The following is a 14,321-nucleotide window of genomic DNA, read 5'->3' on the forward strand; positions in this document are numbered from 1 at the left end:
TGAAGTAAATGCAATCAGTTTGCCTTTTTATAATATGCCTCTGCCCAGACCTTTGTGTTGCAGCTATCTCCAGGGTAGTTGTCTCCCTAGGATCATAAAATTGCAATATTGATGCTTCTGATAATGACTGTTTTGGTGCTTCAAAGAGGTATTGGTGGTCTTCATGCCATAGGAAAGGCACATCCTTTCTCAACAATACCATTAGTGATGAAGATTTTTGAGCGAAATTGGGAAATATATGGAGACAGGAAATTAAAGAGACCAAGATGTCTTCAAAAATCATCCTTGTCTTGAGGTGTTGCCAGGGCTTTCATTTCCTGTTTTACTTGGATCAGGACATATGTCAGCAGTGAAATAAATAGAACTGAAGAAATTGATCTGCTACACATTGATGTCACATTTCAGATTGTTGAACACCAATCCTTCATTGTGTGCCGCTTGCATTAACAAATGCAGATTGTGGTCATGTTCTTGCTTTGTTCTTCCTATAACAGTGATATAATATGCGATACAGATCCATCCTGGCCCAATGCATGTAATGCATTTGATACGAGCTTGAAAGAGATCCTGGCTAACAGATAGCCTGAAAGGAAGTCATCAGAAACAGTACTGCCCGAATGGGGTATGAAATGTAATCAGCTCTTGGGACTTCTCCATGAGATGTACTGACCTGGCATCAAGCATCAAGCTTCAAAAAGAATTTTGCATCTTCAAATTTTGGATTTAACTCTTCTAATTGTGGGCATTTTGTAAGGACAATTCTTCAAAGTTGTATTTAAGTGTCTTGGATTGAGGCATACTCTTAATGACCTGTACTTCTTTATGACACATGTGAGTGAGCTGCATCAATCTGTGTGCTTCTGTACACTAATGATTCTATCCTTCTTTATTTTGTCTAGTTTGATCTTTAAAATGTCTTGTATGTGGATGCTATACTTACATGGTGGATCAATTAATGAACATGCATTCTCCTGTAAGTGTAATGTTGCAGCTCCCTTGAAACTGCCAATTTTGTTAAAACATTCTGGATATTTTGATGTTAGGTTATGAATTGAGGTGATAGGAATAGTTTCTGAGGTTGGTCTGCCTTGTGATGTCTGACTGATTCCATGGATTGTTACCAGTGTGAGGCCACGGCATGCTGGTAGACCTGCAATCACTTGGCCTTTAGCTTCCATGACGTAGAACATCTGTGACACCCAGGAGGATTGACTGTACTTGCACTCCAGGACTATGGTTCCTGCACATGGAACTAGTGAATCATTGTATGCAGAAAGTTTGACAGTAGTAGGTTTTGCCATGGCCTTCCACATCTGTAAATACATGTCTTTTAGCATGCACAGAGGTAGTATGTTGGCACTTGCCCCTGTGTCAATCTTGGCCAATAATGAATAGTTACCAACTTTCAAAGGGCAGATAATTTGAACCTTGGCAAGCACTTCAGACAGTTTGATGGCGTGCACATTTTCCATGGGATTGACAGTGTGAAACATGTGTTCATCAATTTTCATCTCGTTGTGGTTTTATGGTTTGTCAATCACCTCATGTATATGTTTCTGAAGGGATACTGCATGGTCATTCTTATTGCTTGAAGATACCCATTGTGTACGGTCAGTTTGGATCAGTGCATGGCTCTTTGTAGCTGCACCTTTGCTCTAGTGCACTGCTGCTGCCAATGGCCCTTTCTTCCACATATCTTACAGAATTGATGGAAAGCTAGGCATTTCCTTGATGAGTGCAGAAGACCACGCTTTCCACATGTCTTTCTCGGTTTGCATGTTCTAGTGAGTGTGTCAACAGTTGGGGTTGTACTTAGAACCTGTAAGCTTTGTTGACCTACAAGGATTGCTTCGTACTTGCATCCATCCTCGAGTAGCTCTTTGATACTATATGTTTGGGCCTGTCTAGCAGCCCTTTCTGGAACACTTCCATGGGAGTGGATACCATCACCAACTCAACAAGTCTGTATTTGAAAAATCACAGTACATGCCCTTTTCTCTGGGCCTGCTCATAAAGCAGTCTATGGATTCTGTAAGCTGTTGTCAAAATGACATAAACTCTAGTTGATCAATAAGGAAGTTTAACCTGACTCTGAACCAGTCTTTTAATGTAGTCCATGTCTTTTTGGGACTCTTTAACTCTTTTTCTGTTAAACCTGACACATTCAGGTAATAGGTCAGCTGCATCCCAATTCAAATTTGGGAATTTTGTGGACATTCTGACAACACCCCTTCAATCTTCCTTCTTCTATAGTACCTGGTATGAGTGTCGCTGTGACCACTTTCATGCGCTTTTCCGAAGCTCCATCCATAAAGACGAGTTGTGGCAGGAAATCACCACGGGATAATGGCGTCCTTGCTTCTTATTGTTCAGTAACTCCTGAAGCCACCCGTTATAATTGCAACCCTCTCTGGCCTGATTTTTATGATGGCTTTTTTTGTTTTTGTTTGACTCTACCTCGCTCTCTATCAATCGGCCCACACCCTGGTCATTTGCCTTTCCTGAATGAGCTTACCTGATGCTGGTCCTCACTACACAGTGTTCACCTCATGGAGCTGACAGGCTATGTGCTGCAATTTCACCATGAGGAATCCGTCTGCTTACCAGCTCTTTACTTGAGCACTACCTCAGTACTATGTCTCCAAAGCTTTTCTTCGCAGTCACCTGCTGTATTTTCAATATGCTCCGCTGTTGCGACCTCATTGCGATCTGACCAAAACATCAAGGGCTGTCTCATGCCATGTAGTATGATTCAAGGCTGTTCACATACCTGTACTTAATCTTGCTGCCACTGCTGATCACCATGCCATGTTATTGTAATAATATAATACTTTGAGCTTATTTGTGGTCTAAGACACAAGGCATCAATTGCTCATAAGGGATTTAGTAAGCACATTGTGGGTTCACTTACTGAGGTTAGGAACATGAGAACAGTTAAACAAAGGTATAAAGCATGAAGACAGACCTCTGTGTCTGTGCTCTGCTCAAAGTAAAAGTGAAACTAATCATATGACACATTTGCCTCCTGGTGATTTCATGCTGATATCCCTTAAAGGCTTTCTACAGCACATAGCAGGCTTTCTGAAGACAGGTTGCATAACTCCTCTGACCTCCCCATCAGGATGTAGCAACTCTCCCTTCCAAATCCAGCAATAAACCAGACACCTCCAATAACACATTACAGTATTCCCATAAAAACTGCAAGTGCAAAAGCAAGTAAGCACCTCACCTGCAAACTGGTGGGCTGATTCTTTAAATGACACAAGTGGAGGGTCCCTCAAGAGTGGTTAGCACAGGTCATTCACTAGTTCCGCTCAATCTAAGCTTGCAGGAGTGCATCAAATCAGCCTGAGAGTCTGTTATCATCATGATCTGCCCACTGTCAAATCTTCTGGTGCACGTACAGCATGCCTGCATTATCACCTTCCAAACATGGGGAGTTCACGCTATTTTGAGAACCTCCAGCTTCCATAGTGCTGGCTCCAGTGGCACTATAGAATCTAATTTTTTGTCCGTTGGTGCATGCTAGAAGGGCCTGTTGCCATGGTAACAACATAGCTTGATTAGGCAAACTCATCAATTGCCTATGGAAGAAGTGTGCAACCATCTCCTTGGAGATAAGAATTGCTGAAAGTCTTGTAGCTTGTCTCAATCAGAATGCATGGCTCAATGTTTACAAAGATAATAAAAATTATTTTATTCTATCATTTTGGGAATTCACTGCATTTTTAAGATGCTATTCACTTTGTCAAGCTAAAAATCAATTGAAAAAATATTGCTCTGGAATAAAAATCTATTTCCAAGTATATTTTCATCAAACAATAACTTTAAAAGCTTTGCTTTTGTGTATTGACCATGTTGTTATGGTGAGGCACAAGGAATTCATCTTATTCATTGGTCCATTGTAAATGCAGACCTTTTTTTCATCCTTCGTTGTGCCTGGCAAATGTCTTCTTGTTTGGTCAACTGTATATTTACCTATTTGTTACTACTTCTTCATCCTAGCAGCACTTCATGTATGTTAAAACATTAAACTTATCAGTAACTGTGTTATTCTTTCAAACATGACTATGGGACAAACAATGACTGGAGATCCAGTGTTGTCATATTATATATGCAACCACATATATCATATGCCTCACCTGTCACAATGGTCACTAGCCGCACTGATGTCTGCTGAGACCAGTTGTAACAAACCACTATGTGACAGAACTGGGCTCCACCAAGTAGTCTAGCCTAATACCTATCCGGGAAGCCCCAAAAAAATTCCTTTAAAATTTATTTAATGCGCTCTTCTTTAAAGGGGTCGCTTGTATAATTTTAAGCTTATTCTCAGGGGAACTGGCACCTTGCCTACCTGAACCAATAAGTTACACCACAGCTTGCAGCTTCTAGCTGAACATAGGCATTCTTGATGAGACCCATTGGCAAAGTAAAATATTCAAGGGATAATTTGCAAGCATCATGCTCCTACCAAGTGAGGCATCCAATTCACACTCAAAGTTGGAAATCTCATCATGCTGAGATGTTTACTGACTTAATTCAACTCTTTTACACTACAAGATGCAACAGAATCTCCAACAGAACAGCCTAGGACAGATAAACAGTTCAGTTTTTGAATGGGCTGTCTGGAAGGGTACCTGCATTAAAAGTCCTGAGTTTATACGAAGAGAAATTTGTTCTGCAGTTACATCTGGGCCTTATGATGTGGAAGCATTAGTTTTTAAGGTTTCTAATTAATTTTAAACTCCCCTCCAAGCCACATGCTTTGGAACTATATCGCCGTTCCTTCACCATCACTGGGTCAAAATCCTGGAACTCCCTCATTAACATCACTGTTATACCTATACAACATGGACTGCAGCCGTTCAGGGAGGCAGCTCACCACCACCTTCTTAAGGGCAAATAGGGTGGGCAATGAATGCTGGGCTAGCCAGTGACTCTCAAGTCCCATGAATGAGTAAATAAAATCAATAATTAAACTTCAGAGCTCTAGCAATGATACTACCTGACCCTGCCTCTAGCTTGCCTCATTTCAATAGACATGGTAAAAGCAAGGCAACCCTATTTGCTTTATTTCTTAGTAGCAGAAAAGCATGGCTAGAAGATTTCACAATTTCATAAGGAAATTATTTGCCTTCTTTATTTAAAGTACCTGCATTTTTCATATATTTGTCTAGGAGATTCTGTAGCTCCTGCTCCTTGTCATTGTTGAACTGTGTCTCCATGGCTAGTAGAATATATTCATCTAGCAGCATTCGGATTAGGTGAAAGGAACCTAGGAGGAGAGGGAGTGAAGCAAAGTTATCTCAGTGACCATCTGCTCACTTTAAGAAGCAGGGAAAATAAAAATCATTGTTTGAACCTTCTATCTCAAACAAGGCACTGTTTTTTTAATTCTGACCTTAATCAGTTGTAAGGTTCGACTATCTCTTACATTGTTTACTGCACTCACAGACTGTTTAACGACTAATTACATGAAAGAAATGCTGATGAAAGGAAGGCAAACCTCAGCAACAAAGCAGGTACATATTTATACTTTGCGTATTTGTTTGTGTGGTGCTTTCTGTTCTTAAAACTTTTTTCAATGACATCACATACCTGTTCTGAAAAGGTGTCTATGCCTGAATCAAAAATTCTTTCATAGTTGAAGAATTATAAACAGCACTTTCTAGTGAGATGTGCACAATACTTTTGTAAGTTGAATAGCTGATCTCTTCAAAATTAACTCCCCAGACTGGGATCAGGAACTAATACTGTGCTGATTCTTCAAGGGAAAATGCCTATCTTATTCTTCAATGACGGCTCTGCTTGATGTTCTTCTGAGCAGCCACTGTTTAGAAATGGAATCATAAGCTACCCTGAATGGCTCAATGTGCAGACCAATAGGCTGTCTGGCAGGACGTCCCCTTCTGGGGGTAGGAAACAGACGTCAGGACAGATTCCAGAAGTCAAAACTGCACCCAGGGAAGAGTCGCTCAATATGATTTTCAAAGGGGCGCTCCCTTAATTGGCCTGGAGATGGGTTCACCATCCAAATAAGGGTGGTGGGTGAGTTCTCGAAGCTGGACCAAGAATCATACACTTTTCAACTTGAAATGTGCAGTAAACTGCAATAAAGGGTAGGTAAGGGAGAGTACGCTTCAAGATGGAGGTGGTCCAACTTTTAAATCTTCAATTTAAATTTGAAAAAAAAACATGGTGGCATATGTCTGCTCCCATGCCTAGGCAAGCAGGGAGGAGCTGCCTTCATGGAGCACTGGCCCCTGGTCAGCTGCTGGGAGGCCACATCGAAGCTTGTAAATTGGGCCCTGTAGCCCGTGGGAACCCAGAGGTTGACCAAAAAATACCATTCGGCATCTTAATTGGCTCCAGTAGGCTTTTAATGAGCCAATTTGGTTACCCACATTGTGCGAGTGGGTATCCCTGCCCCTCCCCCCACACCCCATCCCTGCAAAATGTCTAGGGCAGGATCGTCAGAGAACTAGCACACCAGTTGGTGGGGCTATTTTCAGCTCCTTCACACCTCTGCTTCTTGCCCCAGCAGGAGTTCAAAATCCTGTTCTCTGGTTTGATCTCCAGTCTGTGCTGATTTAACTGACCCCAAGCAGACCAACAACATGGCTCTACAAATAAATTCTGGATGTGGAAGCAGCCAAGTCAGTCAGGATCCTTGCTCCGAGTATTACTAATTGACCCCCTCAGATGGAAACTGCATGGATAAATATTAAACGAGAACCAGATTGGGCTCAACTACTATGGTGTCCATCGTTCAATCATCTGCAGGATTCAGCAGATACTTCCACATTTTGTTAGTTTCAAAATGTCTGAATTATAATAAAATCTTGAGTAGTAGTACAATAGCAGCAGTGTGTACCATCTACAAGATGCACTGCAAGAATTCACCAAAGTTCCTTAGACAGCACCTTCCAAACCCATGACCACTACCATCTAGAAAGACAAAGGCAGCAGATAAATGGGAACACCACCACCTGGAAGTTCCCCTCCAAGTCACTCACCATCTTGACTTGGAAATATATCACCATTCCTTCACTGTTGCTGGGTAAAAATCCTGGAACTACCTTGCTAACAGCACTGTGGGTGTACCTGCACCACATGGACTGCAGCAGTTTAAGAAGGCAGCTCACCGCCACCTTCTCGAGGGCAACTAGGGATGGATAATAAATGCTGGCCCAGCCAATGAAGCCCACATCCCGTGAATGGATAAAAAATCCCTTGCAGGATGAGCCAATAAAAGGTATATAATTTTACTCAGTACTGCTTAATATAATAAAAATGGGACTTTATTAAAGGTAAAGTACCGTTATACTACATATTTGGCATTGAATTACAACTACAGGCCCAGAACTCCAGAAGGCCTTCTGTACACAGGGCAGAAAACTCCTCTGACCTCCATGCCAACAGCAACAGCACTCCCTTCAAAACCCAACAAGGACCATATTACAAACTCTGCAAAACCAAGTCAAACACATGTCTCCTGCAAATTGGATGACTAACCCTTTAAATAGCACTAGTGGGAAATTCTGGCACAGCTGAATGCATATTCAGCTGGGAGCATTCAGGACAGTACATTCACTAGAACTGCACATTCTAAATTGGCAAAAGTGTCAAATCAGCCTGACAAGCTGTTCAATGTCACAATCCGCTCACTTTCAAAGCTTCTGGTTAATGTAAGGCATGCCCGTGCTAGCACCCTGCCAACCCAGAAGGAAAAAACTGTAAAAACTGGGAAATAAGAGTACTGGTCCAAACTGCTTTTTCCTTCTGGGAAGCCTGATATACCACACAAGTTGCACCAGAGGTAGCCAGAAGCTATGTGCCCACCACTTTGAGGCCTCTGCCGTCCATAGCAGGTGCTCCAGTGGCACTGGAGCAGCACTTTGTAGCCTCTTAGCTCTGTTTCTCTCTCTACAGGTGCTCTCTGACCCACTGAGTAATTCCAGCACTTACTGTGTTTAGTCAGTAAAATACTTTAATGCTGCCAGATCCATAGTACTGTTAGAGAACTATGAAAGAAAAATTAGATACACTAAAGGGATTGAAATTTCTCCTGTACATATGACAGGAAAGCCGCACAAGTACAAAATGGTTAATCCCAATTTGTGCTTGTGTTGAATCTATAATCAATATTATCAGCAGGAAGAATTTTGCTCTCCAGACCCTTACTTTTATTATAAACTTCTAATAGGATTGGCTTTCAGTTCAATTGTTCACCTTTTCAGCCCAATTGTAATGATTATTAAAATGTTCTGGAGTTATGTTCATCAACCAGTCACTAAAGCTGCAGATTGTGCTCGTCAATCATACCTGAAAAGGTGTTTGAAAGGTCGGCCATTAATAAGCCTGAGTGAGGGGACGGAATGACTAAACTCTGTCAGAAGATATTAGGGGTGATTCATCGAACTGGCACTTGCAGCAAGCAGTGGCATTTCCAAACTCACGGCCTGAGATGTCTGATCCCTCCAATGTCCATGATTCCCCAAGATGCACTTTATGTGAATACTATTCCTTTCTGAGAGTAGAATCATACCTGTAGCTCCGAAATTAAGAATATGAAACCCACTATCCACTGCTGTGCATTCTCATCCCAATATCACATAAAAGTACCCGCAAATATTGGACTGTGTAAAAAAGAATGACAATATGAAGATTTACCAAAGCTTGAAGCATTGTTGAGTGTGAGGTTATGCATGACACGGGCTCCAAAAAAACTCCATCTCAAAAGAAAATCTTGGGCTCTCTTCTTAAGGGACCTTCCATTTTGTTTACTTGGCTTAAAAAAAAAGTAAATCAAAAGTCACAATATTAGACAAAAGCACAAATAATATTGAAAGTCTGTTTTTAACTCATATAAATATTGCAACTCTAAAAGATACCTTGATGACTCTTTGCTCTACTATTATATCCAACCATTCAATGAATGATTCCACAGTAGCATTTTTCTTCAACAGGTCCTTCAGTTCTTGAAACACTGTAATAGAGTCATCTAGCATGTAAAAAAGGAAAACATGAGATTGCTCTAACTATTTGAAAACTCAGAGCAGTCAGTTTCAAATGGCAACAAAAGATCAAATGTATAATAGAACTACCAATTAAATATAAGCTGACTACTAGGTAAACATAAGGGTTCTATTATATGGGCCAAATTTTGATGAAGCGGGGCATATACCATTAGTTCAACTTTTTCCTACACTTTTCAACTCAAAATGTTTTCAAGGCATAACTTGCTGAAAGAGTGAGCTGATAGTGATATGGTAAGGGCGATGGGACAACAGGAAGGTTTAAATATTGAGAAAGAAAGAGGAGGGTGAATTCGAATGGGTGATTTAGAATCAAATCAAAAGAGAGAGTGAAAAAAATTGGATTAAGAGAGAAAACAGAAACTGAAAGGAAAATTAAATTTGAAATTTGACATTGCTAAATTCTCTAACAACAATTTACTTCATGCAGGAATGAGATTGAACAGTTTACATTGTTCCCTTTCTGGCCAAAGGTTTATTGGTATTGCGTTAACAATTGTCATCTTAATGAAAATTGTCATCTCATAAAAAATTGTCATCTTATAAAAAATCTGATAAAAAGATGGAGCTTTGTCGGAGCCCGTGCCAAGCATAACCTCACTCTCAGCAATGCTTCAAGATTTGGTAAATCTCGTGAAAAAGGTTAAGTTCCAGTCCTAACTTTTTGCAGTGGTTTCATCTCAATTAATGTGCAAATCCAATCAATATTTAAAAATAACAGGTGAGATGCTGTTTACGTGAAGCAAAAAGTGTAGCAGCGTACATTTATCTTTAAGTTCTGGAACAAAAGCAAAGTACCATGGCTGCTGAAAATCTGAAATCAAAACAGAAATGCTGGAAATATTTAGCGGTTGAGTATGTCGAGCATTTACTGTTTCAATATTGATCTGGAGATTTGAACTCATAGCATCTCTCTTAACTGCCTGAACTTTCTTGCTGATTGGTGCATTAATAATGGAGTGCCTCACTAACACAGTTATTTCTCCTGCAAGATTTGGTCCAATATATACAATAATTCCGAGGCATAGTGATAACACCAATTTGATACCAATTGTTCCATAGGACTACTTTTGACTATCAAATCTCCCTTGCTTTTCTGGGTTTCTGTCATTCTCCCCTGGATCAAATTTTATTTAAAAGCATTAATAAACCTACAAAAATTAGTCATGCTAACATGCAGAGTTAAAAATTATGTCTGGTGATTAGGAGTGATTTTAGCTCTCCTTGATCGATCGGAATCCTGGTAAAGTGGTAGTTAAAATGGAGCAGCTTCATTTTCTGCTCAGTTTCTGTTGATTTGGGGTCTTAATGGCCCCAGTTTTGGTGGCAGATTTGGCTCCTGTCTTATTGATAAATGTTAGTTGTATATTGGAATTTTAGCCTGCTCTTGAGCAGGCTGTTCCTTGGACTGACCACCCCACCCATCATCCACAAAGTAAGTCCTGGACTTCGCTGTCCCTGGGTTCCGTCCCCTCATTACCTGCAAGATAGATGCAACACCCCCATTTCCACCTTTGACCTTTGATCTTCTCTTGATGTTGACAGGTGACCTCTGTACCAGCCAGCTGTTTCTTTATATTATCCAGTGCATGAAATTGTACCTCTAAATTGTACCTTTTTGCATCTGTATTCCACCTGGATAATGGGAGAAATGAGGTCCATTTTGAACTCCCTCCTCTCTAGAAATCCCTACCTACTCCATCTTGCCATCTCCCTCCATTTTCCAAAGCTTCCTGAAAAACCTTGTGTTCAGCAGTGCCTTTTCTTTATTTTTTGGAATTTATTTAATCTTTTCTTTGATATGAAGTACCTTGACACATCTTCATGCACATGAAGAATGCTGTGGAAACTCAGTTTTTACCAATATTAGAATGTTCATCGGCCATCTGCAAAAAAGATCTGTTTGCCCATAACAAAGTAGCTCAGACCAAATTGTACAACATGACTCCTCTAACTCACATCACTCAAGCAGGTATCTGTATCAAGCCAGTATTTCACTATTGCTCTTCTTTGAGGCGTTTAGTTATGGAAAACTGCCAGTAAAGTGAGAGGTTGGGTTAAGAGCCTGCTCCCTTTATTCTTGACCATACTGCTGAGAGACCAATTGAGGTTAGCATACAATGATGTACTGTCATCGCTGAGATAGTGCAGCTAAGGCTCAAAAGATGGAAAAATACCAGAATGAGCCTAAGAGCAAAATCTTGTGCTGCTTCCGGGAGCGGAAGCAAAGTGGGAAGATGAACCTAATTGAGCAGGAGACCAAAAATTAGCTTCCTGATAGCGGGAGGAACTTTTACGATTAAGTTTAGGGAAGTTTGAAGGCATGTTGAGATTCCCGATGGCAAGTGTAGGGAAGTGCATTTTCATGGATCTGCATGTCATGCAAGCTTAGCAAAAATTTATCCCGGTCAAAAAGTGGGACTTGATGGGAAGAATGAACCACCCGTAGTTAACGAAGGTTGTCAAGGAGAAGTATTCAATCAAAAACTAAGGTGAAAACTAGTGGTAGGCCAGAGGATTGGGAATTTTTTAGGAACCAGCAGCGGATGACTAAAAAGCTAATAAAGAAGGAGAAAATTGATTGGCAAGAAATATAAAAACAAACAGCATGAGTTCTACGGGTATATAAAAAGGAAGAGTGTGGCTAAAGTGAGCGTGGAACCCTTGGAGGTTGCGATTTGAGAATTAATAATGGGGAACAAGGAATTGGCAGATAACTTGAACCAATATTTTGCATTGGTCTTCACAATGGAGGACACTATAAATATCCCAAAGATATCAAATAAGCAAGGAGCTAATGGGAGGAAAGATCTTTACCAGTCTCCATCACAAGGGGCAAAGTATTTGAGAAACTAATGGGACAAAAGGTAAACAAGTCCCCAGGACCTGATGGCCTGCATCCAAGGGTTTTAAAGGAAGTGGCTGGAGAGATAATGGAGGCATTGGTCGAAATTTTCCAGAACTCACAAGATTCTGGGAGGGTCCCAGCAGATTGAAAAACCACTAATGTGATGCCCCTGTTCAAGAAGGGAGGGAGACAAAAAGCAGGAAACTATAGACCAATCAGCCTAACATCTGTGTTGGGAAAATGCTAGAGTCCATTATTAAGGAATAAATAGCAGGACATTTAGAAAAGCTTAATGCAATCAAACAGAGTCAACATGGTTTTGTAAAGGGAAATCATGTTAGACAAATTTGCTAGAGTTCTTTGAGAATATAACAAGCAGAGTTGATAAAGGGGAACTGATAGATGTAGTATATTTGGATTTCCAGGAAGTATTCGATAAGGTGCCACATAAAAAGTTATTGCACAAGATAGGAACTCACAGTATTGGTGGTAATGTATTAGCATGGATTGAGGGTTAGATAACACACAGAAGACAGAGTAGGGATTAATGGGTATTTTTCAGGTTGGAAAGATGTAACTAGTGCAGTGCCACAAAGATCTAGGGCCTCAACTATTTACAATCTATATTAATGACTTGGAAGAGGGGGTAGAGTTTAATGTATCTAAATTTGCTGATGATACATAAATAGGTGGGAGGGCATGCTGTGATGAGGACATAAGGAATCTGCAAGGGAATATAAACAGATTGAGTGAGTGGGCAAAAACTTGGCAGATGGAGTTTAATGTAGGAAAGTGTGAGGTCATGCACTTTGGTAGGAAAAATCAAAAGGCAGGCTATTATTTAATTGGAGAGAGACTCCAAAAAGGTGCAGCACAGAGGGATCCGGATGTTCATGTGCAGGTGCAGCAAGTAATTAAGAAGGCAAATGGAATTTTGGCCTGTATTGCTAAGGGGTTGGAGTTTAAAAATAGGGAAGTCTTGTTACAACTGTGCAGGGCGTTGGTGAGGCCACATCTGGAGTACTGTGTACAGTTTTGGTCCTCATATTTAAGAAAGGATATAGTGGCATTGGAGGCAGTTCAAAAGTGATTCATTAGGCTGATTCCTTGATGAAGGGGTTGACTTATCAAGGTAGGCTAAACAGGTTAGGCCTTTATTCATTAGAGTTTAGAAGAATGAGGGGTGATTTTATTGAAACCTACAAGATTCTGAGGGGGCTTGACAGGGTAGATGTTGAGAAGATATTTCCACTAGTAGGAGAATCTCGAACTAAGGGACATAGTTACAGAATAAGGGGACACTCATTTAAAACTGAGATGAGAAGGAATTTCTTCTCTGAGGGTAGAGAGGTCTGGAATTCTCTACCCTAGAGGGTTGTGGAGGCTAGATCATTGTAAGTATTTAAAGAGGAGGTAGATAGGTTTTTGAAATATTGGGGAGTTGAGGGCTATGAGGAGTTGGCACAAAAGAGGAGTTGAGGCCTGGGGCAGATCAGCCATGATCTTATTGAATGGCAGGGGCAGGCTTGAGGAGCCAAATAGCCTATTCCTGCTCCTATTTCTTATGTTCTTATGTATGCTCATTAAAAGATCAGCTAGAATTAAGTTATTAGTGAGCAAGCAATATATGCCTTCAGATTTACGACTGCATATAAGTAGCATGCAGTAGACGAGGTAGAACTATGCAGGAATTGAAGTGAGTAGCCAGTATTTTCCACTTCAGGGAGTGTTGTTCCATGAGGCGATGGTCAGGTGCTGGCAATATAAGGGGCACAGGGCAGGGAGGCTGGCTGGGGGAGAAAGGGAGTCAGGGGCAGGGACGGAGCCGGAGAGGGAAGGCAAGGGTGCCGGGATGTGGGAGGGAGGGAAGGGCCTTGCACGTTGGGTGTAGGGATCCTATGAATGGGTAGGGAGGGGGGGTGGTTTCTGGGCAGCAATGGTGAGAGAGAGCTGGTCCTAAGGGACAGGCTTGGTACAATCTACAGTAGTGTCCTGGAGTTGAATAAAGGAAACTGGGCAGCAGAGTCACAGTGAAGGAGGCAATGCGATATGTTAGGGTGGCAGGTCCAAGGTCATGGTCAGGTAGTGATGGCAAGGGGCTCATGGAAATGGAAAAAATAGGTGGAATGGATAATGGGAGGGGTCAGGGTCAGGCTGGGCATGGGGACAGGAATGGGTGTGGGCTCAGAGGGGAGATAAGTCATGTGAAGGGTGATGGTTATAGGGTTCAAGGGCAATGGGTGGTCGTTCAAGTGCAACAGAGCGGAGAGAGAGGAATGGTTATATTGGTGGGTGAAAAGTGATGGGGGGAAGTTGGTGGCTGACAGCAGGAGGGTAGAAGGTGGTGGAGGGTGCCTGGAAAGTTACACGCACCACGTTCTCAAGGGTTTTCTTCACAACACAGTTGCTCTGTCTGTGTGAATCCTCCAAGT

The 14,321-nt window shown here is 41.3% G+C and overlaps 1 protein-coding gene across 1 annotated transcript in view; it reads right to left on the reverse strand.

Annotated features, from left to right (window-relative positions):
* rfx6 (regulatory factor X, 6) overlaps positions 1–14,321 on the reverse strand; it is a 102,950-nt gene that overhangs the window by 59,693 nt on the left and 28,936 nt on the right. The window contains exons 13-15 of the mRNA XM_041187401.1: positions 8,898–9,007; positions 8,677–8,794; positions 5,156–5,278 (exon numbers count right to left, since the gene is read on the reverse strand). Coding sequence (XP_041043335.1) covers positions 5,156–5,278; positions 8,677–8,794; positions 8,898–9,007 — 351 coding nt within the window. The remainder of the gene's footprint in view (positions 1–5,155; positions 5,279–8,676; positions 8,795–8,897; positions 9,008–14,321) is intronic.

The sequence above is a fragment of the Carcharodon carcharias genome, chromosome 5, assembly GCF_017639515.1.
Source record: "Carcharodon carcharias isolate sCarCar2 chromosome 5, sCarCar2.pri, whole genome shotgun sequence".
Classification (NCBI taxonomy): Eukaryota; Metazoa; Chordata; class Chondrichthyes; order Lamniformes; family Lamnidae; genus Carcharodon; species Carcharodon carcharias.